We start from the raw sequence: 26,078 nt of genomic DNA, 5'->3' as shown, positions 1-26,078 counted from the left end.
TCGATTGTTCATCTAATATGCGCCAAAGTCCAAATTATAGATAATTTCTCCCGAATATCGCTTTCGAAAATGATTCTCACATTCATGTGATGTCATCTTTCAAGTGGTATTATTGATTCTAAAATCAATGTGCATGTCTTCTACAAGAATTCCATACTTGTGTGCACAAATTTAGGGAGATGTTACTCTACAAGTTAGATGCTTTGAGACTAACACCTTTTTCAAGCTTATCATGTGTGTAGTAGTCTTATTGCAAGGAAAATGGAGTTCCTGGAGTTAAGCATCATACTTCAAGTATACACCACATATTACAAGTGGTAGAAATCAAATTGGCTTCCGCATGTGGTATTTCTAAACCGATATCATCATGTTCATCATGCATTATATAGATTAAATTCCCTTAAGCAATAAATCGCCAATTATGCATATGCTTTGTCTTCTACCATATGTATGTATATATTTAGGGGAAGCTTAGTCTATATAATGTGAGAGTCAAATTTATGACCTATTTCACTCTACACACAGAGGATCACAAAGTTTGACCCTCTCTTGTGCTACTAATGTCTTCCTTTTCGGTGTTTGATTCCAAAGGGGAAGAGTTTAGAGGAACAAAAGCAAGCATTAATTTGTAGGATCAAAAGCTAGATCATAATAATTTACAAGTGGTAATGGTCTACAAGTGGTAATGGTCCAAGAAAGGGAGGATAGTGGATTATGGATTAGTCTATGTAATTGAGAGAATTTATAGGAAGCAAGGCTTAAATCCATAATACCACATGGGGACATTTTGCAAGGGCAAGATAAGTGTTTATGTGGTATCTTTTAGTTTTACAAGTAGTATCTTTTAGCATCATATAACCTTGCCCCTTGCATTGCATCCTAGCAAGTAGGTAGTTTTCAAATTTCAAAATTCTATTATTTGCTTGCTTTGGTCGTGTTGTCATCAATCACCAAAAAGGGGAGATTGTAAGGAAAATGAACCCTAGGTCCATTTACTTTAATTTTTTGTGTTTGATGACCAACACAACCAAATTGGACTAAAGAATTTGCAAGTGTTTGTTTTGTAGTTCAATAGGGTGCAAGACATGACTTGGACGAAGGCGACGTGATGATCCGATGATCAACACCGTAAGCAAGACCTTAGAAGCATAAGAGAAGATCCAAGATATCAAACAAAATCCAAGCACGAAGATAGGAACCAAGCCGAACGCAAGATCACAAAGAAACGAGCTCACAGAGGTGACCGGACGCTGGACCGGACGCTGGTAGCACGGTGATCGGACGCTCCGATCAAGAGGTTCGACAACAGCAGCGACCGGACGCTGAACGACAAATCGACTGGACGCAGGACTGCAGCGTCCGATCAAGTACAGAAATGTTCCAGAGCAGCAAAATTATGACTGGACGCGTCCGGTGGCTTGTGACCGGACGCTGGCAGCGTCCGATCAGTTGATCATGGCTCTAACGGTCAGGACGACCAGACACGTCCGATCAGGACGTGATCAGCGTCCGGTCAGTAGCAGAAAAGCGGGATTTCATTCCCAACGGCTACTTTCTCAGTGGGACTTATAAATAGACACCTCAACCGACCATTTGAAGTGTGTGAAGGTAATAAAACATATCAAGGGTGTTGATACACTATTTTAGTGATCTCCACTTGTATAGTGCTTAGTGATTCATTAGGTGATTAGCGTAGGTGCTTTACGAAGTGCTTAGGTTGATTAGACCACCGCTTATGCGTTTGCTCTAGGTTTAGGCCTAGTGTTTAGTGAGGTTTGCATACCTCTTACCACTCGATGCTTGCGCGCACCATTGTTGTACATCAGAGGGGCTTGTAGTCTTGCGAGATCACACCAACCGCGTTTGTGGTGTGGCCGCCACCGTGTACCAGAGGGAACAAGGCTCGCGGCGTTTCGGCTAGAAGCTTGATAGTGAAGACGGCGGAGAGCATCCGGGAGAGGCTTGCCGGAAGGTATATCGGAGACCCACTTACGCGTGGGGAAGGCCCGATGCTATCTACGGAGTTACCCGACCAGGAGTTTGGCCCTTGCGAGGGGCTCCAACGAGAACTAGGGGGAAGCTTGTGTGCTTCTTGATACCTCAATAAAAATACTAGAGTCGTCGACGGATATTTACATATCTCTACCTTGCTCTTTAGCTTCCACATTTACATTGATTGTATTATTCCTTTTACAGTAGAGATAGCAACACACTAGTAAAACTGTAGTTGCACTTTTAGATAGTTTATCTATTGCATAGGTTTTGCTAGGATTAAACAAACGTCATAGTTTAGAGTTAGAATTTTAAGTTGTCTAATTCACCTCCTTCTTAGACGTCACGGTCCCCTACACTCACCTAAGCAATCGAAGATCAAAGCGAAAACGCGAAGTAGAAACGATGAAAACCCCGTGAACCCACGGTAACCATCAAGGGAGACAGTGCCCCTTTTCACTATGGATAGTCTCAAGTACAATGACGGATACAATGTGGCAAAGGCGCTAACACACACCTTGATGCTTCCACTACTTAACCCAGTAGCTAGTTTGTCTAAGACTCACACAGAAACTGACAAACACACGCGATACAAGTTGCCACAATGCAACTGACTCCACACAGACATGCTGTGGACGTGGTCACCACAACAACCGCTATTCCCGCCGCGTCCCTTCTAATTCAAACGCGCCAAACTTTAGCTCCCCACTTCGGCTCAGCTCCAGCTTCACTGACTTCTGGATTACATCAACAACTCTCGTGTGGGCGGCGCTGGCTGATTTGCTCGCATGCACCGGCCGGCCGGCCGCCCGCCCCCGTCGCGGTCATCTGGCCCATCGATCACTCGATCCTGTTGCTGTTTCGCTGCGAAAGAAGGGATCGGTCTCGCTGCTGCACAGCAGTATCGTGCATGGGCATGGCGGCCCGGCCGAACCGCAACCTTACCACTGATGAAAGTATAGAACCCAACGATAGTGCATCCTTGTATCACACACCCGTGAGTGCCGCCTTGGATCGATTTGTCACTGGAAACACCAAGTGGCCAAGAAGCACAGGCACTCGATCGAGCTTAGGAGTATATTGCATTGACCGAGCGATGAGAACGTACAACGCCATCCTTATTTAGCTGGCGACAAGCCTACGCAACGTTGGGCCAGTCAAGCAGTGACTTGCAATGGATGTCGATAGTGTTCTTGTCCTGCATTCAGTACATTTCCCCCGATCTGTTTATCAAGGCATGAAGGATATTATTATATATGTGCAGTCTGAAGACCTGTCCATCTCTTCGTTCATGCGTTGAAATTTTTTACAAAAGCACGAAGTGGATGTTTTATTATTTCCTCCATTGCATATAGAAAAGCTAGGCTTTCCATAGAAACGAAAAACTTCATTTCTCCAATCTAGACAAGCCATAAATTAGTGAAAATAATATATATTCTCTCGGTTCTAAATTATAAATCAGTGGAAGGCCCAACAGTCGTTAGGATTTCACCGACCTAGTGCTCTCCGAGGCGCCGCCGGCGGCGGCAGCCTCTCCGATGCCGGTGGCCCCCTCCCGCTCCCCCTCCGCCACCCCTCCTTGTTCCAACCCCGAACCTCGCCATTTGAGCGCCACTGCTGGACATGGTGGGCTCTCCGTGCAGGCACCGGCCATGATGGCCGCCCTGACGCCGCCGGTGCCGACCTCCCCGCAGCCTCAGCTGGAGAGCTCCGGCGCGGCCGCCGCCCTCCCCGCCCACGAAGCCGCCGTTCGCGGGATCTTGCGCAGGACAGCCTACGCGAGGCACGCCCGCGCCTCCGCGGCTTTCCCCGGTGCCCTAGCCAACGATGACTCATGGGACAGCCAACGCGGAGCGTGCGGCTCAATCGCCGCCACCGCCCATCGAGGACCTCGGAGGAGGCCATCAGCACAATGCTGCCGCCGCCGTGGCCACCTCCTCCACCGGCGCACCTTCGCCAACCGCGGCCAGCCTGCTACCGTGCGTGGGGGCTAGATTAGCGTCAGACGGCGACCCATCGAGCCCAATGCTGAAGTCGTCGTCCTGCCGGCCGCAGGTAGCCACGGCGCCACCGGACTCCCCCAGCCCGCCAGCCACCGCCCCGACTCCGGCGGCCACCCAGCCGCCCTCGACCTCCTCCACAGGTACGGGCCCAGCCACCCTCTCCCCCAACGCCACCCCTTTCTTCCCCACTGGGACCCCAGGGCGCTCCAAGGCCATGAGATGGTCCGAGGAGTCCGACCTCTCCGACTACGACAACGACGCCGACGCCGACGCCAAGTCCGCGCCGCCATCCCGGGGGTTCTACCTCGACGCCGTACGCTGGGGCACTTCGGTATAGGCAGGCCTGGAGGCAGGGACTAGTACCCAGCCACACACCTGTATCATCGAGGAGCCGCCACCATCGGACCTCGATGTCATTCGGCGAGAGCCGCGGCTACGGTCGTCGCTGTTGCCGGAGCGTGCGCCGACGCGCTCCGCCATCGCTAGGGGCACGCGGGATGGGGCCGCCGTCGGGTCACGGGCCGGGAGACGGGGCCACACCCACAGCTCGTCCCATGGGCTTCCTGTTCGAGGCCGGGACAACGACAGCAGGACCGATCAGGATGCTCGTGTTCGTGCGCAGCATCGTCCGATTCATCGGAGGCCAGGACCTAAGCCTGCTTGCGGTGCCCGGCAACGCTTCTCCGCTCCTGACGCCGACGGCTGGCGCGAGGTCCTTTCACGAGGGCCATCGGGAGGTCGTGATGAGGCTCCACCGCCGCGACCGTCGCGTCCCATGCTCCGTTTCCCAGCAGAGCTGCAAGGGAAATGCCTCAATTGCCTCTCCACCTCGCACATGGTGGTGACCTGTAGGCTGCCTCAGCGCTACCTGCGTTGCAGGGGCTTCCGCCACCACGCGCGTGATTGCAAGCGGCCGCGGAGGCCGAGTTTTACAAGGAATGACATACCTCGCAGCATCGTCCAAGCACGGATGGGCGCTGCGGCGAAGGACGGCGACGCCGACGGCGGCGACGGAGGAGCCATCGTCGTTCGGCTAGGGCCGCTCCAGCAGCGCCAGACGACACATCTGTTGCTGCTGATGCCCAGGCCGGACATGGTGAGCTGTCCGGCGCGACGGGCCTCGTTGAGCTCAACCCGCTGACGCTGATGCCGCGCACGGACGCCACAGTTGATCGCGACATCATGCAGGATCCGATGCTGGTAGAGCTCGCGGCTTTGCTCGCTAGCTGTCGGGTTGTCACGTGGCCTCCCCCGGTCACCCAGCTGGAGGACGAGGCCCCGGCGGTGGTCACCTGTGTTTGCACGTGGACGTTGTCCTAGCATGCCGACTCGACACGTCTGACATGACCCCCGCGCCCCGCCTCGCCCTCGGTGTCACCTTAGCAGGGGCACTCACTGGTCACGCCAAAGCGGTTGGTGTTCGACGACCCCTCGGGCGTTGATGCGCCCACGATGGGCGAAGAGGGCTACCCACCAGGCTTCGGTCCGGTGCAGACAGACCCAAGTACGCCGCCGGGGGACACCCACCAGACAGTTGACGACGATGACTCCTTCAAGCGCTGCCTCGACAACTTCACAAGGCAGTGGTGTGTAAGAGGGACTGTCCGCTGATTCGTGAGCCTCCCAAGCAGCCGCCTGCTAAGTCGGTGTTGCTGTGGTGGAGCAGGCGGTTGGCGACTCAGAGCCTGTCCCGAGTTACTGCTTCCAAGCGAGATGAGGTGCTGATCATGCAGCGTATGTACTACATCAAAGGTCCATCAGCGCTATCAACGTCGGAGGTGGAGGCCTTTGACAAGCTCTTCGACGGCAACATGACTGCGTCGAAGGCCGAGGCGATGGACGTGCTCTTCCCGGCCGTTGGAAAGGGCTCATCCAAGCAGCTGCAAAGACGCAAGGTCACCTCCTAGGTCGCACCGCTACTCGGTTTTGGTTGTTTCCTTTATGTAATATCGAAACAAGAGGTATTTTGCTAGGATGGTCCAGCTACGGTTGTGTTAGGTCGACCTCCTTCGATGCTCGACAGAAGCGCGTTGTATGTTTGTTTAAGCTCTTTTACTTAATACAATGATACGTAAATCTTTTACGGAAAAAAAAACCATGAATTAGTGTGAAAGGCTGAGAGCAATAGTACGGCCCAGATCCAGATCATAGTGGCCAATGCAAGTACTCCCTCCATATCGATATTAGGAGTCGTTCTGGGAAAGGACCGATCCGAAGCAATAGAAGTCGTTCTGGCTCTCGACGTTAACTTTGGACGACGCTGCCCCTCTCGCCTCGGCTCCAGCGCGCCGCGCGGGTTAATCCATCTCTTCGTTTCTGACGCCGTGTTAATGGGCACCGCACGCGACGGCCCTTTAATTTAATCGCGTCGTCAAGCCGCACGCCGCTAAGAACAAGCGCGGCTGCCGCCACCGCACACCATCTCCACCTCACGCCGCACGCCGTTCGTGCACGCCGCCGTTCGCGCAGCACGCGAGCGCAAGCAGCGAGCCAGCAAGCGTGCACGCGGGCGCAAGGACGAGCCCAGCATGCGACCAGCGCGCGCGGACGAGCCCTGCATGCAAAAATATTATCATGGGTGCGAAGACTCGAACCGGCGATCTCCTGCATCGGGCCGCGCAGGACAAGCCACTCAAGCTACGCATCGCTTTTGTAAAGAATGCAACCGCGAACCTATTTAATAAGGGCAAACATGGAAAAATACCATCTAATTAATCACTCCCTGGCACACCTTGGTAAGCGTAATCCTGTCATAAACGACTTCTAATTGCAATATGGAGGGAGTATATCCATTACTGCCAACAACTTATTACAGGAGCACTACATGTTCAATTCCCATGTTGGACAAGCCCCACTGTTGCAAATTAATCTGTCCACTGGCATCTTGCTAGTTCCTACTACTACTAACTACTCTCTCCGTCCGTAAAAAAATATAATTCTATAACAGTGTCATTATTTAGTACTTCAAGTTTGACCAATTAAAGTTAAAAAAATATAAATATTTATAATATCAAATAAACATCATTAGATTAATTATGAAATATATTTTTATAATAAATTAATTTAGAGTTATAAATATGAATACTATTTATTAGAAATATGGTCAAACGTGAATCACTTTAATTGGTACGTATATCATAGTTATTTTCTTTCACGGACTAGTTCTTGTCCCAACGTACTCTACTGCACACTGTCTTCACCACATGGCCGATGCAGCAAGCAGCATGCATGCTCATGCTCTACGCCTCTAGCCCGAACTCTGAGACGACCGTGCTCGCTAGCGTCGCGTGCCGCCGCTGGACCAGGGCATCCGCCGCGGAAATTATGGGCGGGCCAGCGTGGCTACAGGCCCACCCACTGCATGATTCCCTGCCGCGACGCTTCAGATCGGTGTCAGAAGCAAGCGTCGCCATAAACTCTGCCTCGACTAATCCGGGTACACCCGCGCGTGGCGCGCCCATTAGGCCGGATCGGGGCCAGCCATTCCCCTCGCCCCTCGGTGAACCTGAACCTCTTCGTCGTGGTCTCGTGGAACGGGGACGCGACAGCGCGCTGATGCGTCGTCCAGCTCACTGTTGTTCTGGCCTGTCCGCCTGTGTGCGGATGACTCCTTATCGACCTTTTTTCGTGTGCGCGGCAACTTGGGCGCCAGCACGGGGACGCCGGGACGGGGCGGCTGTTTGGGCGCATCTCTGCTTGGAGCTTTCCTGTGTCTTCAGTTTTTGCTAAAGTGCAGACTAGCGCATTTGCGAACAGAAAGCGGTTTTGCGGCGACGTCCCTTTTGCCTTGAAGTGATTTCAGCAACATGAACAAGAACAGGTCACGCATCACGGCATCACTCCTCTTGACTCATTGGGTCGTTACTTTTCCATGTTTGCACGGTCCAGTTGCTTCTTCACAGAACGAAAGAAGGCCACGGAGTCTTCTTTTTCCTGCACAGTGGCCAGTGACTTCGCGCCCCATGGGTTCCATGCCTGAACCCTGAAAAATAAGTGAATGATCTCAGGGTGTTGAATTTTTTTCAGGCGAAGCGAAGGCGCACACACGCATCCACTGGTGCATTCATAACTGTTGTGATGGTGATGAGAATCAATTTGATCCGGTGAAGGGTACCGGGCCGTCCTTTTTCAGGGCGCGTCCGTGCAAAGGAAAAAATTGAAGTAGCAATGGCCGATGCATGCATCGTTGCGTCACGTGCATTTCCTTGGGTGCCCATCATGCCCTGTCATGTTGGTTGCTTACGAGAACAAGCAACGCACGTAGTGGACGGAAAGCCAGAAACATATGTTAGCTGTGAGCATACGCACAGTTGAAATGACGTGAAAATGAAATCCAAATGATCGATAGCAGAGACAAAGCTGCTGTACCTTCGAGTCGAGGATCTCTATCCTGAATCATGGAGCCAAGTGATCCTGGAAAGGAATCATCTTCCAGTGGAGGGAGAGCCTGAGAAAGCATGTGATGCTGCTCGCCTGCTCTGTCACACCACCGCGTCGTACAGTAGATACTATTCAAACCTAAAGATAATCCTCTCAAAGAAAAATATAGGGCCGTTCGCTTTGCTGAAAAAACAAGTTGAAAAGTACGAATTATAATGTCTACGTGCTAAGGCACGTTTTTTTTTAAAAAAAATACTGGCATACTGTTCAAACCAATGCTCCAGTTTCAATCACCAGAGACAATGGTACAGCTAGCACGAATTGGACATGTTAAACTCAAGCTCAGTCTAGCTGAGACAAGAAACGACTGTACATTCAGAATGTGGATCAGCCAGATTGACATTACTTCACATGACTGGGGCTTCCAGAGCTAACTACAAGCCCTGAATTATGTAACAGCTATACACTTCCACACATACATGATACAACCAATGAAGTGATCAGCTGACTGGATCTCGTTACAAGCAGCAAACCAAATTGCCACGTCAGGAAGCAGAAAAAGAAAAAGAAAAGACTTCTGTACAGATCAATTCACACCAAAACCTCAAGTGGTTAATTCTCCCTGCACTCGCATTGGCTGTGCCTCTGAGCATTTAGATACAACTCATCTACCAGCTATACACTTCCACACATACAATCAATGAAGTGATCAGCTGACTGTATCTCGTTACAAGCAGCAAACCAAACTGCCACGTCAGGAAACAGAAAAAAAGAAAAGGCCTTTCTTCTGTACAGACCAATTCACACCAAAACCTCAAGTGGTTAGGTCTCCCATCACTGCATTGGCTGTGACGCTAAGCATTTAGATACAACTCATCTACATCCCAATACAACTTACATGGACACCTAAACCTATGATACCTCGAGTGGCTCGCAACAAGAACTGGCCGATCTACTGACAGCATCCTCCACTTTGGCTTGCATTCTCCTGCTTCTGTTTCAGAGTGTTCCTCTTAACAACCGAAGAACCTTCCTCCAAGAGACTGGGAACTTCAAGGATCTGTACACCAGCACAAGAAATTTACATTTTGCCTAAAGTAGGGAAGAAAATTTGTTGTATAACAAGAAAACGTAACAGAGACTATTTCCACCACCAGGCAAATGATGTGCAAATATGTTTTGAGAAAATGCTAGTCTGACATTTAAGCTGCTAATAAAATTGTAAATAAAATTGAATAAAACTAATGGCTTCTGATGAGAAGACGATATGTTGAGGAGCTAAATGAGTTTCCTAGCATAACTCTTTTCACGTATTGGAGCTGTTTTCCTGTGTGTATGTCTGCAGAAGAACCTTGTTGACCAATGCAACAAATCTGTGGGTTCTCTCAAACAATGCTGTGGGCAGAAAGCAGTGCATCTCCATGCTTCAAAGCTATAGCTCATGCACCCATGTGTCTATGCAGCATAACCCACATTTTTAATATGCAAATGGTACTCTGTGTAGCTGAAGACATAAGCAAAGCACCAGCAATCATGTGGAAGGTATGCACACTGGCACTAGCACCCACAAGAAACAATTATAGCACATCTAGTCAAACCATCTGGCAGGTTCCTTAAGTATGGTCCTTGTTGGTGCAACAGTGCTGCCCAGTGCCGACATAAGTAATGCACAATTAATTGACTGCTAGAACCTCAGCAGGTGAGAAACATTTGATACATAACTAATAAATAAATGAGCAAGCTCTGAGATATTTTTTTAAAATTCTGAGAAATGGAAATTTTCCTAAAAAACAAGGTGGAGAAGAAAAAGGAAAAGTTTTAAACATATTGATTTGTATAGATCAATACAGATGACTGGACTTACTGTTAATTTAAAATGGACCTACATTAATTATGCAGACTTGGAGATATCAAGTTACAGTTCATCATGCATAGGAGTTAAGACTTTAATACTCAAAACAGACGTACTCCCTTCGTCCCAAAATAACTGCACATTGCTTTGAGGAGTCAAGTTTTTTTTATAGTTTGATCAAATATATAGCAAAAGTACTAAACTACTAATATGTATTATGTGTAGTAAGTATCAATAGATTATTCATGACATATTTTCTTAATAAACTTATTTAGGGATAAGAATGCTGATACTGTTTTCTATAAAAATAGTCAAACTTAGAAAAAATTAACTTCTCAAGAAGCGAGATGTGCAGCTATTTTGGGATGGAGGTTGTACATCCTGTGCAAGCTTGGGGCACCTAAGGTCACCCTGCTTTTAAAATAACATAGGAATGGATAACCAGTCTCCGCAAATACGGTGATTATGCAATGAGCATATACGACAAATGTAACAAGCAACGGAAAATTTAGAAATCGCACAACTTTGGGAAGAATATTTGACAACTGAAACGTATGCAGCTAAATCACGACAGGAGTATTTGTTTATTTTCCTGACTTAACAATAGGATCAGTAGGTAGCATGAGTATCTGATAAGCCAGAAGGTGCTACTCAATACAGGAGTATTTGCTTATTTTCCTGACTTAACAATAGGATCAATAGGTAACATGTCAGTATCTGATAAGCCAGAAGGCTGCTACTCAAAACATACTAAGCCAGAAGGCTGCTAACTGAAAACATAGAAATAGTAAGCTTTAACTTCACCAGTGCTATTGCACATAATTGATTCATAACTTTACAATCTAATTTTCTAGAGCTATTGGAAGGGGGATTTGAATGGTATGAAGGGTAAAGAGATAAGCTTTTGATATTAAGTATCGTTGCGGTTTGTGCAGATATACCTTTAACGCAAGCTCTTCAAAACATTTCTCCACGTTTTCTCTTGTTTTAGCACTACTCTCGACAAAGAGACATCCACATTCTTGTGCAAATGCAAGACCTTCTTCTTTTGTCACCATTCTGTCCTCATCCTATACAAGATAAAAATCATCAAACCCACAGAGCTATGTGCAGTTGTTTCATCTGGTATATTTATTCTTGAAAACCAATCTACAGATACCAACAATATGTTACAACAGTCAACAAATATTACCTATCACGCTCAGGTGATTCATGCAGCGGATCATAAAAAGATCAAACATGCGATCAGTAGAATAATGAACTACTTTCACTTTGGTAAGGAAGCATTAAATACAGAAATGGAACAATGTTCAAGTGAAAAAATAATTTGACTTAGGAAAGAAATAATATACCTTGTCCACTTTATTTCCAACAAGCATTTTGACGCATTCCTTATTTGTTGAGTGTAACTCTATTTCCTTGGTCCACACATCAGCCAAATTTGTGAAACTCTCCCTTTTTGTAACGTCATAAACTACCAGAACAAGACATTACCAAGTTAATATTCTTTTAAGTCACCCTGCAACATTTTCTGAATCACAGAAATGAATGATGATTACAAGGATCATACACACTAAAATGCTTCGTTGAAATTTTGTTGATACTATTCATAACATTGTGCTTCAGCATTAATCTCAAAAGTTAACCACATATTCAGTTCCCAAATACAACCACAAATGATTAGTTTTTTTCCCTGAGACGAAGCTCAACCCCATCTCCATTATCCTTAATAATGGAAATACATGAGTTTAGTTTACCAAGCACTAGAGAAATAAAGTGAGGGGGCAGACAGAAGATATGTAATAAATTTGACCAGATATGCCAAGGCTAATCTATTTGGTTCAAGTGAGAGGCGATGACCTGCAGATACCGATGGTAAACCCCAGACTACCACTTGTGACAAAACGTACAAAATGCTTAGCTGATACATTATCGAAGTGAGGCACCACGCAAGATGTGAGATTATTTAATGATCTGGCGAAGACATAGGAAAGATCACTATACTGGAAAGGATGCACCCATACGGTGGGTAACCTTGAGAAGTTGAGACAACAGGGATCAAGTAAATTGAGGTGTTTAAAACAAATAAAATTATGGTACAAAGCCACTAAGATGTGGCACAGCAAGATCCTAGATAGCAACATGCTTTGAGGGATCATCTTGAAATTTGATAGCCTCGTCAGTTACATGTATATATAAAAAAAACAGCTCAAATGACCATAAAAATTCCACCGGATTGAAGCATGAACACAATTCAAAAGGTAAACCTGACTAGCATTTTATGGCATGACCTGAGCTCAACAGACAGTACCATTGGCTGGAAAATGGGCATAAAAATACTTTAAACTCTAAGGTAAGAAAATGATAAACGGTTGAAGCTTCTTAATCCATAGTGAACTGTCATATATGTATCTTGAAAGAGATCAAGTTACCTAGAATAATCCCATGAGCACCCCTGTAATAAGAGCTGGTAATTGTTCTGAACCTTTCCTGGCCGGCTGCAAAATAGTGCAAAAAGAATTTATAGAGCACTTGAACAGTGAAACAGTTGCCCCAACTAACAAAAGTGTTAAGGCCATTATCAGAAACAGGAAAAAGAACCTTACCAGTGTCCCATATTGTCAGTTTCAGTTTCTTCCCACCCACACTGAGAAATTTGATTTTAAAATCCACCCCTACAAAAAGGAGTAGAAAAAAAGTTAAGTTAAAAAAAGCAGGTATTTGGTTGATAAGCAACTTATACAATAACAATAATAATGTCAGAATTCAAATGCCTCTTCGAGAAGAAAAGGATCAAGGGCTGCTATGACTGGATGCCCTTAATGGCTAAAATTGTACTGTTATATCAAATCGAAGGGGTTTTTCTAACATGGTTGTTTGAGCTATACATTATAAAGAGCATTTATTGAACTATGTAGAATTATCATTATTTACTAGATAATTAAGGTGCAGCCACAACTTGTATTGGCAGGATAAAAAAAGTTAGGACAGAAGAAAGCCAACCAATCAAAGGTAGATTAAAAGTTTATAATCTTTTTTGGGGAAGGTTAAAAGCTGTTAGAATCAAAGGTAGAAATAAGATTCATAAACCTCAAGTGATAAACCTCTATGCAGAGTGAAGATATAGGAGGTTTACACATTATCAACTACAAAAGCATTTCGAAGTTTTTACCATAGTTAAAAAAAAAAGACATCAAACATGCACTCTCGTGCTGCCCACAATGCTTGCTTTTGGAAACTTAGAAACAGTCAGATTTATTTTTCTCGTCTGCTGCCCGCCGGTAACGTGAGTGCTTAGTGCCTCATTTCAGGCTTTGATCAATAGCGAGTGCACAGAAAAAATTGGTAGCACCTGTCTACCACAAATCACTAAATTGAGAAGATGGCACAATCCCCTGCGTCCCTAAACTTCAATTTTAGAATTATCCCGAATTTCCTGATTGCAAGCCTCCAATAAAAGAGCAGGCTGTGTGCATGGTCGCTGATTCCACCCGGACCATACTTCCAGTCCAATTCATCTTCCGGCGCTTGTTCCTTGAGCTTCAGGTTATGACAGATAGAGTTGCCTCCAACGATAGCATTGGAAACACATACGCAGATGCAACCAGAGAAGTATCTTAGCCTTAGTTTCTGCTAATGGGCAACGCCTGGGCACAGAAAATCAACTTCCACAAACGAACGTTGTGGTGATCCCTTCACCCCGTCCCAAAAATTGCAAGAGCATTTGACAACGAACGTAATTACGTTACTGTATTATTACTCTACTCTACTAACAGTAACAGCAACGCGGCCCAGTAGTAACCTCCAGTTCTCCGCTTGGGACAAAAAGAAAAAAATCTATTGCTGCCGTGTCGTGTTCCGTAATCGAGACAAACAAGCCGCCACGCTTGGCAGTTCGCACAGGAGTCACGCAGCGGCGAGATCCACCGGGGTATAGGAGGAGCGGATGCGCACGTACCTATGGTTGGCGCGATGTCGTCGTCGATGTGGGCCGCGGAGACGAAGCTGACGAGGAGGCTGCTCTTGCCGACGGCCGAGTCCCCGATGAGCAGGACCTTGAAGGAGCAGTCGTAGCTGCTCGCGGGCGACGAGGCCATGCCTCCGACCAAAGCCTGGATCGAATCGCGCGCAAAGCGAAGCGAGGCACCCGGGAATGCGGGGGGCGGGTGGGTTGGTGCGGGAAGGTGGCCGAGCGCCGATAGGAATAAAGGGAGCGAGGAAGGAGGGAGGGGGAAGGCGAAGCGAAACGCGAAAGCGAAAGCGAAACGGGGTGGCGAGGAGGCGGGCGGCGTCAGGTGGACTCCTCCTTTCGGTTACGGTTGACGGCCTGCGCGGCGGACAGCGGCGAGGGGTCACGGCCACATGGCGCGCGTGGGGGTGTCGGAGCGGAGCGAAGCACCGCGCAGCCTCGCTCGCGCTTCGGCTTGTCCTGGCGTGGCGTGGCGCCGAATTGCCGAAACACGCGGGGCATCTGTGTGCGTGTCCCTCCGACACTACCATTTCCTAAGAGAAATTTATATACTCCCTCCGGACAGCTTTCTTAGGCGTGACAAGATGAATCTCGGCTACTAAGGGCATGTACAGCCCACAAACAGAGGATGTCTGCAAGTTCTTGGAATCCGACACACAGACAGCTAAACAGACACATGGCAGACACATGGTATAATGGGCTATCTATTTGACTGTATGCGAGTTGTTTAATGCTTCCATGTATCTATGATCAAGTATAAGTATGCGCCCTATTCGCTTGAGCTACTTTTCAGTCATGAAACAGTGTTTTCTCTCACAACATTTCAGCATAAGCATCACCATTAGCCAAATTTCAGCATAAGCGAACAGGTAGCATTCCTATATACCATTTTGTGGCTAGCTAATCACATAGAGCAGTATTTAACTCACGCTAGAAAAAAAACGCTCATACTAGTTCATCAATTGCTCATTGTACGTTATTCAGGAATATTTACAGGCAGCATCCTGATGACCGCATTGTGCACTAACTGAAATCAGAACTTTAGAGAAAAAAAACATACTTTTCCTGAACCTGGACCCATGATTTTCAGAACTTATACAGAATAAGCTCCATGCAAGCTGCCGCAATCAATTAGCTAAACCTGATGAAATAAACAAGGCAGCTATATATTCATCAAGGCAATTAGCTCAACCTGATCAAATAAACAAGGCAGCTATATATTCATCAAGGCAATTAGCTCAACCTGATCAAATAAACAAGGCACATCAAGGCAGCTATAGAACCTGAAAGACAACAGGGCTCATAGACAAAAAGCATGCTGCTAATATCAATATATGAATTACATGCTGCCGTCACCGAATTAAGACTGCAGTTGCTAGACGATTCTCTATAGAAGAACAGCGAGAGCAGAGCAAACAAGCAGCACAAAAGCAGAGTTTCAGAGAACTGTAGGTACAAAAATAAAAGTTTAGTTGCATACTCTTTTGAACCCAACAAATGAACTGCAAGACTTCACAACAACAGCTCGATAGACTCCCAACCCAATGCCACAGCTAACTCAACTGTAGATCTGAAGGAGAACGGTCTAGCAGTTGACACTCTGAAATTTCAGATCCACAGAACATGTGTCGCACACCTCCAAAACTCGCGGTAGCCGGGAGAGCTCGCCCGAGCAGCGCCGCTGTTGCACCTCTCTTGGTGGTCCTCTCTTGGTGGGGCGGAGCCGATGCTGCGCCGCTGTTGGGGAAGAGGGCCCGCTGCGGACCTTGCCCTTCCGCCCCGCCGCCGCTGTGGATTTGGCGCGCAAAATCATCTCCCGCGCCCTCAACTTCCTTCCCGCGCTCGTCGACTCCCCCGTACAACGCGACTCTAGAGAGACGAGGCCTTCTTGGACCACGAGCCACGCTCGTCGTCTCGCGAAACGAGGGGGGTGAGCTCGTCTCCTCGTTCACAGGGTTCTTTTTTTTTGTAAAATAAAATAATAGCAGGCCGTAAGCCAACTAAATGCTGAGATAGAGGAGAGAGATGAGAAGCGAGCTGTAAGCTTACAGCCGGCTTGAGCACAAGAACCAAGAAAGTCTGTGAGAGAGACAAGTGGACCATGTATTAACTGTAAAAAAAACTAACTACTATATGAGTGGGCTGAGAGAAGACTATAAGAAACCTTACAGCCAGCAAGCCGGCTGTATTATTAGCCTTGCTCTAAGCAACACGCAGACGGGGTGTACAAACGCGCTATACATGCCCTAAGGAGAGGAGAGAATGCGTGGCTGGATACACTTAATTTTATACATGCTTGCATGCAACATTAAACTGGCCGACTCGATTTCATGTATGCATGTAGTATTTAAGCTGCTCATGCTTTGTGGCCCGTGGGCATTGGCTGCATGCATGAAACAGGGTCCTTCGTTTACTGCATGCAAACTTCGGTTTGGTAGTGATTGGGAACCGATAAGTGCAAACGAGACAGAGAAATCGAGTAGTTCGCTAGAGCTCGCCACATGTGCACGCCTGCGGTTGCTCGACGTCGCAGCTGCGTCTTGGCCTAACGCACGGCCTCGCTGGAGCGCTCCTCGTCAGCTCGCCTCGTCATCCGTTGCCACATCACTAGCTCACGCTCGTGCGTCGCTGCCTCGTGCACGGCCTTACTTAGCACTATTCACCAACCGTTGCAGCCCCACCCTCCAACTCGCTTAGGCAGATCACGGTGCCTAGCATCATTGCCATCGTCCCGCCGCGTCGCGCTTGCGCAGCCATGGCGCCCCTGCCGATGCGGAACCCAGAAGCCAAAGAGACAGGAGCGAATAGGATAGAGGCTGCGGCTTCTGACTCGCGAGGGTGGGTGGGTGGGTGCATGGTCTATGGGGTGCGTTCCCATTCTTTTGGACAAGGTGGGCTGAATAGCCGCTCAGGCCTCTGAGATCTCGGTTGTGTCCATAACATCCACCAGGTCTCTCGGTTGCTCGGTTCCAACCTCCACAAAATAAAAAATGACACTAAAATTGAAAACCGAGAAAATAAACTTTGGCTTGATTCTGTTCGGTTTGGCTTGATTTTTGTTCCTTCAGCTTAAATGCACCCAGCCTTACTCAATTCACGTGCCTTTCGAAATGTAACCCTGGACCTCCATGTTCTTTTGAATAGGAGATTTTCTCTCTTTTATGTCTTTTTCATTTTATTTCTCCAGCCTCTTTTCTTTTAGAAGGCATCTAAGAAGACCAAAATAGCCCTAGCATCAATCTCTCTCCTCCCGGCTTGTTGATTAAGGTCGGGTGATGCTATTGTCCATCCTCGCCCAAAGTCACCCCTTCGACGCCGAGATCTCTCCCCGTCCAATGCCAGCGCTTGGATGCCCTACACACGCAGTTAGAAGCAAGTCGGGCCATCATCGACGTTCTCTCCTCTAGGCCAGTGGCGCCATCATCGGTCAAACAACATGGGGGAGTGGGGCGCCGAGGCGGACCAATGGCGTTGGGCGTGGTGCTGAGCCGCACTGGACCTCGATTCTAGTGTGCGGTGATGTGCGCCATCAGATTGGAGTACCAAAGTCGGGTGAGGCGACATAGGGGGGGTGTTTGTTTCTTTAGTCGCTCCTAAAATTCATGTCACATCGAATGTTTAAATACTAATAAGGAGCATTAAATATAGATTAATTACAAAACCAATTACATAGATGAAGGCTAATTTGCGAGACAATTTTTTTTAAGCCTAACTAATCTGTCATTAGCACATGTTTACTGTAGCACCACGTTGTCAAATCATGGACTAATTAGGCTTAAAAGATTCGTCTCGCAAATTAGTCGCAAGTTGTGTAATTAGTTTCATAATTAGTCTATATTTAATACTCCATACATGTATCCAAACATTTAATGTGACAGAAATTTTAGGAGGCACTACAGGAACCAAAAAGAGCCCTAAGCTAGCGGCGAGTCTGGCGTGCATTGACGGTGGCGTCAGGCATGGGCTATCGTTGTAACACCCCAGGTGTTTGCCACCAATTAAGCAATGGGTTTGAGCTCAAACATGGCATATTAAGTGATGATGAAGATGCCAAGGTCCAACCTATAGAAATGAGCCCCAACCTAAACTTGGATATTGCACCCTTGCTTTACATATAGGCCCTTTTCAAGATATATGCTTGGCTGGTGTTATTGGAATATCTTCATGTGTCTCACATCAATACCCATCTATATTGATCCATGGAAAAGTTTTATGAAGTTTGGAATAAAAAAAGTCACATGAAATGATAAGTTATATCCTTGTTGGAATGATTTTACTAAGTGCTTGAATTGCACTATTAAGTGAATGAGAGCATGAGATGTCAACCAAACCTTGCAACCTTGCCAAAATGACTCTAGATGAACTCTACAACAAAAGTTATGAAAGGTTCATGTTGGGCAAATGCCAAGAAAACGCTCCAATGAATCAAAAAGGATAATTTAAGCTTCATTGTGATCCTACTTTGGTCAAAGTAGAACAGTAGGTTCTATACCAGTTTTGAGGTTGGACCTTAAATGAAAGTTGTAGTCCATATCATGTAGAATAAACTTTGTTTTTGGACCAAGAGCTAGATCAACTTGGAAATAAGTCAAACAGAGGCTCGAAGTTGGAACCTGCTGCTGATTTCAGCACTTACAATATTCTAAGTCTAGAAATTCATCGACATCGGCATTGACATCTCGCGTTCTCCAAATTTCGTTAAGTAACTTGACTTGACCCCAAAATGGAAGTTGGAGCTAAGTTCATGGAGAAGGGCATGTAAAAAGATGGCACCAGTTTGACCTCGTTTTCACCATCAATTTGAACGTTTGCTTGTCGCTGTCAATACGCTGACACTAGCAGTTTGGGGCTTAATTAACCACTGATCCTCTGTCCTAATGACTAGGCACCCTTAACGAGTTTGGTAGACCATTAGGAGGGCAACAACTTTGGTACAGGCCCATGGATCCGAAACTACCGGGAATATGCTGAAAAACGCGTCTGAACTCGGGCTCCATCGCGGGCGCCAGGTGTTCGATGGCGGGCCCCATAGGGGACACGCGGATGCCATGCTCGCCGCCGCTGCTCCATGCGTCGTGGACGCCCTGCGCCCTACTGCCGATGAGGAGGGGCACCAACACGCACTCTCCATCCCCCTCTCCACTCCCTGCTCGCTCCCTCTCGCGCTCTCCTCGCTCCCGTGCAGGCACCGCCGCCATGGCCGGTCGTGCTAGCTCCATGGCCGCCGTTGTTCCTTCATCTCCAGCCTCCCTCTGCCCAAATAGACCACAGCACCACCTCCCTCACCTCACGCCGCAACTCCCGCACCCCTCGCCTGAAGCCACTCGTCACCGTCGCGCCCCACAGCGTCGCCGCCGTCAGTCTACGCGCAGCCGAGCCGCATGCACATGTGGCCAGCCCTCCACACTCCTCCTCGGGCCGAGCTGAGGGCACCATCGGGTGCGCACGGGGCCGTACTTGCTCCCCGCCACTCGTCGCCATCGACTGCCGCCTCTCCGGCCGGATTCGGCGAAGTCCAGTGCCTCCTCTGCTCCCAGACCCCGTCAAGGACCTCGCGCAACAATTCGACAAAAGGGAAGGTTCTTTTTGCGAAGTTGTGACTCATGTGAATAGTGCTCAAGAGGACCTCTTCGCTGACGTTTGAATTATATTTTCCGTAGGGACCCCGATGCAAGTTTACATTCCTTTTCTTTTGATTTTTACAGATTTGAATGATGAACTTTGAAAATTCGTATTAATTAGTAGAAAAATCCTAAAATAACAAATGAGGACTTTTTGGAATCCTTGTGAAATTGTCTATGTAGTACATCTATAATATTACATGTTTAGTTTAAATATTTTGCTGTAAAAATAGATCTATGCAGTTAGGTTCTTAATACTAGTTATGTCTTGTCTTTTTCATAACTGAAGTGGTGGTGCTCAAATAAATGCGAAATTTTTGTGGAGTGCTACTAAGGTGATTGTTGTTGTCTGGTAAAAAATTCAGGAGTTTAGGATTTATAGTTTAAGAGTTATAAAAATAACAAATGCCCTGTATTGCTTTGCTTCTACTCTGAACAGTTCTGCATGTTTGAATTAATTGGCTCAGTTAAGTTATGAATCATGACTTGGTGAAAATACATGAGTTGTGGTACTTTTCTTAAGCTTTCCAAAATGTTAAATATCAGGATTCTTGGCTAAGTAGATCTTGAGTTATACTTGCTTAAATCTCTGTGGCTGTTTCTGCCCAAACCCAGACAGGGTTTCCTTGTTCTTACTGTGGGGCCTTCTTAATAGTATAATTAGCTTTAGGTGTTTACAACAAAGTTGTTCATAATTTGCTAAGATTTCTAAAAAGTCTAGAATCACATTTATAGTACATGTATAACTCCATTTATAGCTGTTTAAAGTGGCATGTCAGTTTCTGTCTATGTTTTGGACAGAGATGCAATTATTGGATTAGTTGACCCTTCTAACTGTAAAATCATCTTAATACGAGAATAACAAAGTTGTAGATAATTCATGTATCTAGCTTCTGTTAAAAGTTGGTGGTATTTGGCCTTGTGGTTTGTGAGTTATGCCTGTTTAAAGTTGGGTTTCAGAAATGGCTGCTTTCTGTCAATTGTGGACCAGTTTCTGTAAATGGGTATATTTGACTTAGTTAACTTAAGAATCATGCTAAGATGATTAAAGATGAATTGTAGAAAATTCCATAATCTTTCCGGATTGTCTTTTTGCATGTCATTTGGATTTGTGTAACTCCAGTTATAGCTAAATCTTGTAGCTGCTGTTTGCATATCTAGAAATTGGCAGATTCCAATTATAGTGTTTGCTTGTATATTGTTAAGTGTGACTTATGCCTTGAATGATGACTGAGTTAGAGCACCTGAGATCTTGAGAAACTTATGTCATGCTTGGTGTTGTCGTCTTCTTTGCCATCTTAGCATGATTGATTGTGTGATGTTTAAGTTAAGCATTGCAAAGTACTTAAGTGTGTTAGTGTAAACTATGCTTGTCTTGCTTGCTATTTTGTGATGCGTCTCATGGTACTATTCTTCATATTTATGCACTTGCATATTGCATCTCATCTAGGTATGCTAGATGCACCACGTGAAGGATGAGATGTTGGAGCCAAACCCGAAGGCAGTGTTTGATGGATCTATCCCGAAGATGGAAGGACTAAGCGAATGCTAGGACCTGAGACGTCACCAGGACGGTGCAAGCTAACTGAACTGACTTGTGACGGATCCCAGGCAAGCCCCGGAGCATTCTAAGTCTCCTACTTTATGAAAGCAATTCTTTCTATATATGAGTTATATATTGTTGCATTAAGTTGTAGGAGTTGATTGAAACCGTTGATGCATTTATTACTATCATTGCCTACCTTATTACCTTTTTACACTGTTAGGTCGGTATCGAATAACTGCTTAGCTTGCTTAGACCGGTAGCGATCGGTGATATCCGGTCACCTACATTTATAGGTGGTTACTGGAAGAATTAGCTACAGAAAGAATGATATCCTAGAATTAACCATGTGTGATGGATAATTGGAGACCGGACGGAAAAGTTGGAGGCAACCAGACAGGGTTCTGGGGTACTGTTAGTTTCCGTCTGTGTCGATTAAGGATCGACCATTGTTGGGCCTCGAGTCATGTTGAACGCAATCCTTACACTTAGCTGGCCGAATAAAGTACCTTTCGACCGCGAAGCTAGGAGATTATTCGGGCCGAGTAGATTGCCTGCAGCGCACTGTACCGGAGCAGGTGTGGTAGGACACGTGGGCGTGATGATAAGACCAAAGGGCAGTCGGTCGGCCCCTGGGTACATGTGGTTCCTGGCAAACTCGAGATTCCTGGATAGTTGACTCGGTGACCGATACCTCACTTTAGCGGGTGAGTGAGGTTTGTGTAAGGAATAAATCACCAGCTGGTTAGGAATCGATTTGAATCACCATCGCTCCTGGATAGTGAGCACTTGACTCGAGTTACGGCATCATAGTAATTATTATAGAACAATGATGGTTATCTGGATGGTATGGGATATGCTAAATCTAAATTGGTAACTGGATGTTATTGGTTAATCAAGTGATTGCTATAGTACAGGTGCTTACCTAGATGGATAGGTCATAATAAAGATGATGCGAAGTACTTAAAATGGTTTCTTCATGATAGCTTATGCTTTTCGCAAACAAGTCAGCTAGCCCACTAAAGAAAGCCTTGCATAATCCTTGGTGTCGCTTTATTTTGGTTTAAGACGGGTAAGTCTGGCTGAGTACATTCGAGTACTCAGGGTTTATCCCACCTTGTTGCAGGTGATGTTCTCGACCTGTCGATGATGGTGGCTAACCGCCGGTGGGCTCGGTGATTCTATACTTACTTCTCATCTATATGCTTTTGTCGGATGATGTCACTTATGCTAGCCATATATTTGGAACTTATATTAACGTATTCATTTGAAAGCTATGTTGTTTTCACTAAATGGTTTTGAAGCCTAAACTTGTACTATTATTTGTTAACCACTTTGTAATATTATTTCCGCTGCAACCTAGTGTATGTGATGTGTATTTGCTTAATCACGCGATCTTGGTTGTGATGTTGATTTACCGAGATCTTTCGGGACACTCGGCGAACTACCAGGTTTATATGAGTGAAAGTATGGGTGTGTCAACGTGTTAGCGGGGACAACCGTACTTGATCTTGTATAAATTAGGCGGTTCTGTCACAGCTGGTATCAGAGCAAGATTAAGCATAATACTATCATGTACATAGTTTTAAAAACAAAGTTTTGGTTTTAAAACTCCTATTTTGACTAAAACTTTAGCTACAGGCAAATTTGTCAAAACTTATTTGCAAAACTATGCTAGTGACATCCTCCTTTATGCCCAGTTAAGGACTATTAGGTGGCTATCTAAGTACTAACTGTGGGGGTTTACTTCTTGCAAATTTTATTTTCGTCGTCCATACGGCGTGCTATTGTATGGATGTCATTCACTTGAATGGTAATGTATGGATCAATTGCCTCTACACCCAGGTAAGTGTGAGTTGTGAGAGCATGACCGTCCAACTATCGGTCTAGGAGAGAGTTAGTTGTGGTTACTGGAATATTTACATGTTACACACATGTATATATGAAGGTACTTAATTGTGGGTATATCTACCGGGTAGCTATGGATACCGAAGTATATATATCTGGGGATGTATATATGGAAAGTATCTTAGTTTACTGCTTTCATTGTGTGCTTATTTATCTCTTATGGGAATGGGCTGCAATGAATTTACCTGCAGGTACGCTAACCACGAATACGTAGATTGAATGTAGCTGATGACTAGCTATATATCGAGAGAGTACGTGTTATGCCACCGACATAGAACATGATTGCCGCCTTAGGCTGGCAATTTCGTGAGGACGAATAGGACGAGCATGCATCATGATTGTGCTTGTACATAAATATGCTTCCCTTCCTTTGTTCTAAGTACTAAGTAACTTGTGGTCGATGTATTGCACTATCTTCCTTGTGTGGAGTTAAACAAGAATGCCTTGTTCCATGTTGTTTGAATAGGAAGTGCTTGAGAAAAGTGTGTGCTTAGCCTTGCTAGAAATAATTGTGGTTACATGCTTAACCTATAATGTCCTCCAGTTTAGCCAAGTGGTGGGTATGTATGCTTGTTATCTAATTAGTGCCATAGTTATCACCCCTTTTGTCCTCGGTAAGCATACGAGTGTTGAAGAGCGTTATCCTAGAACCACGTCCAAGTTTTGGTAATCTCTTGGTTGTCATTTTCAATTAAGTTCTCTCTTAGGAGCCTGAGCCTGTACATGTGGTTGCTAGCCCTTGAACGTTGCGCTACGAAGACCTTTATCCCTGCCTTTGCTTGACCTTCGACCCAAGCTTAGCCCCTTCTTTGCTCGCATGTTTTGTGGTTGTCCCACTCTTGTATGGGAGGACCTTGCTCAAAAATCCTTGTTAGATCTCATTGCTCCTTCTTCTACTGATGAGCTGGTGCAATGCTAATCGCTATCTACCCTGCTTTGGAACCTTTTCCTCGTAGATCATGCCGTTGCCTTATCAACCGAACCCTTAGTCAGTGCCTTGGCTCTATCCCTTGAATCTTGTTTATTTTGTCTCCAACCTTCCCACGTCTCGGGATGTCTATCAGTCTTGGTCTCATGTTGTTGCTCAACATGACCGGATCTTATGATAATCTTTCTTCTGGTAATCACCTTGGTAGACGTGAGGCGTGCGTGGAATTTAAACAAGAATCTCATACTTAGTTGTCTTTGGCAATTAAGCTATGTTCTCTTACGCTGTGTTTTGATCTTCAGATCACCTCCTTGTTGATTCCTAACCTTGTGACTATCCTTGTTTGCTATCCCTCTTTTGCACAATGCTTGTTCTTACAATCTAATTGGTGCCACTGGAAATTTCACTTTGGTTGTCAGTTCAGTAATGGTGTTATGATTAACATTCTATGGTGCCGCGACGAAACCAAGAGCCTCCTGTGGGCGCGCATGCAAGGTTGTGCTGCTCGGCACGCGCTGGTATCGAGGTTCCTAGTCATGATCCATTGTCGAACTGCACCGATGTGTTATTTTCACATAAGCTCTTCCTTGGTTATCTCTCCTTATCATGGTAGAAGATCTATATGTTGAATCAGATGCAATAGGACTTCCTTCTGGAGTCATCCAACGGTTAACCTTTGAAGAACAGGTCACTAACAGGAACATTAACAGACTGCAAGAGATGGTAGACAAGTGACTCTACTTAACGGTCCCTGTAGTGATGTTAGTCATCTAGTGAGCAACTTATGTCATTCTCATTGGATTAGAAAGGTGCACCACACTTAAGGTTGAACAAGTTATCAGTCGGATGATAAATGGACCAGGAGATTATGTGCTGTAATAGGTCACCTGGTATATATGAGATTCCTGTCCAAGTTCTCAATCTTTAGGTGCATAAGGATGACGTAGACGAACCGACCTTCTTTGGTGTGCCCCCTTTCTGCTGACTTCAATGGCGACCATCTGTAGGCTTCGACCAAAATTTTTATTATCAAGAGTGAAGATTTGGAACCTTTTTAGTGTTGAGGGACAACTAATTTGTTACCAGTAGGAAAGTTAGTCTTCAGTTAGGTAACGACTATTTGCTAACTATGAAGGCCAGATCTCACAGAACAATGTTGATCAAGGAAACAACAAACCTGGCCCCGCAATGCAAGTGCTACTTCTTCTCCAAATGTGCTATCAAGTCAATTCCATCTTGGACAATCACGTATATAGTACAAGACGTGGCATCGACTAGGTAGGAGCTAGCGAAAGCACGTCCCTAGTTTTTAGTCAGCATCTTTGTGCCCCAAGTGCCACTAACACATGTGTCCGGACTCTATTGGATGAAGTGCCGAAGGATATATAGGAATGGTTCCTTGTCAATGTAGAAATGCCCTACATGTGGAATAATGTTTTGTGCCCTGTGAAAACAGTCCACAAGTCCAATGCTTGTGCATCGTCAAGTTGGTGTCTAGATCAATGGTGGAAATTGTTACCTAAGAAGCATGACAGGAAGACTATAGCCTCCATCCTCAGCTAGGAAAAGGCTGCTGCTACTATGAGAGAGGTTAGAGAGTGCAAAACACACACCTCAATGTGTGAAGCAAAGAAAAGGGAGAACACGAAATATGTCCAGATTTTGTGGCACTAAACCGGTTATCTTCAAGCCGGTGATTAGTGACTCAAACGAAGTTGGATTGACCCCAAACTTGGTGATCTCATTCCTCGCTTAGGACCCTTCAATGTCTTAAGTTGGTTTGAGTATTGGTTGAGTAAAACATCGGATTTGAGAGATGTCTTGTTGGCTCGGTTTGCTGCCATTTCAGAACAGAGCAGTTTTGGTAGATGAATTGTTTGG

At 45.9% G+C, this 26,078-nt stretch overlaps 1 protein-coding gene across 1 annotated transcript; it reads right to left on the bottom strand.

Annotated features, from left to right (window-relative positions):
* Positions 1 to 8,754: 8,754 nt before the first annotated feature.
* On the bottom strand, positions 8,755 to 14,443 carry LOC136552952 (ras-related protein RABC2a-like). Its single transcript, XM_066544532.1, has 6 exons — positions 14,186 to 14,443; positions 12,834 to 12,902; positions 12,660 to 12,725; positions 11,580 to 11,701; positions 11,169 to 11,297; positions 8,755 to 9,435 (listed from the first exon to the last, which is right to left on the bottom strand). Exons 1-6 carry the CDS (start codon positions 14,322 to 14,324, stop codon positions 9,328 to 9,330), a joined length of 633 nt encoding a protein of 210 aa, XP_066400629.1. The 5' UTR covers positions 14,325 to 14,443; the 3' UTR covers positions 8,755 to 9,327.
* Between the last annotated feature and the right edge of the window lie 11,635 nt (positions 14,444 to 26,078).

This window comes from Miscanthus floridulus, chromosome 1 (genome assembly GCF_019320115.1).
Source record: "Miscanthus floridulus cultivar M001 chromosome 1, ASM1932011v1, whole genome shotgun sequence".
NCBI lineage: Eukaryota > Viridiplantae > Streptophyta > Magnoliopsida > Poales > Poaceae > Miscanthus > Miscanthus floridulus.
Note: the sequence above shows the minus strand (reverse complement) of the source record. Positions and strands in the feature narration are given on the sequence as shown.

Excerpts from the sequence above, each read along its gene's own strand:
- LOC136552952 (XM_066544532.1), bottom strand. The coding sequence starts at position 14,324 with ATGGCCTCGTCGCCCGCGAGCAGCTACGACTGCTCCTTCAAGGTCCTG. Across the intron at positions 12,903-14,185 it reads CGACATCGCGCCAACCATAG|GGGTGGATTTTAAAATCAAA; the intron begins GTACGTGCGCAT and ends TCCTTTTTGTAG. Across the intron at positions 11,702-12,659 it reads TGCTCATGGGATTATTCTAG|TTTATGACGTTACAAAAAGG; the intron begins GTAACTTGATCT and ends TTGTTCTGGTAG.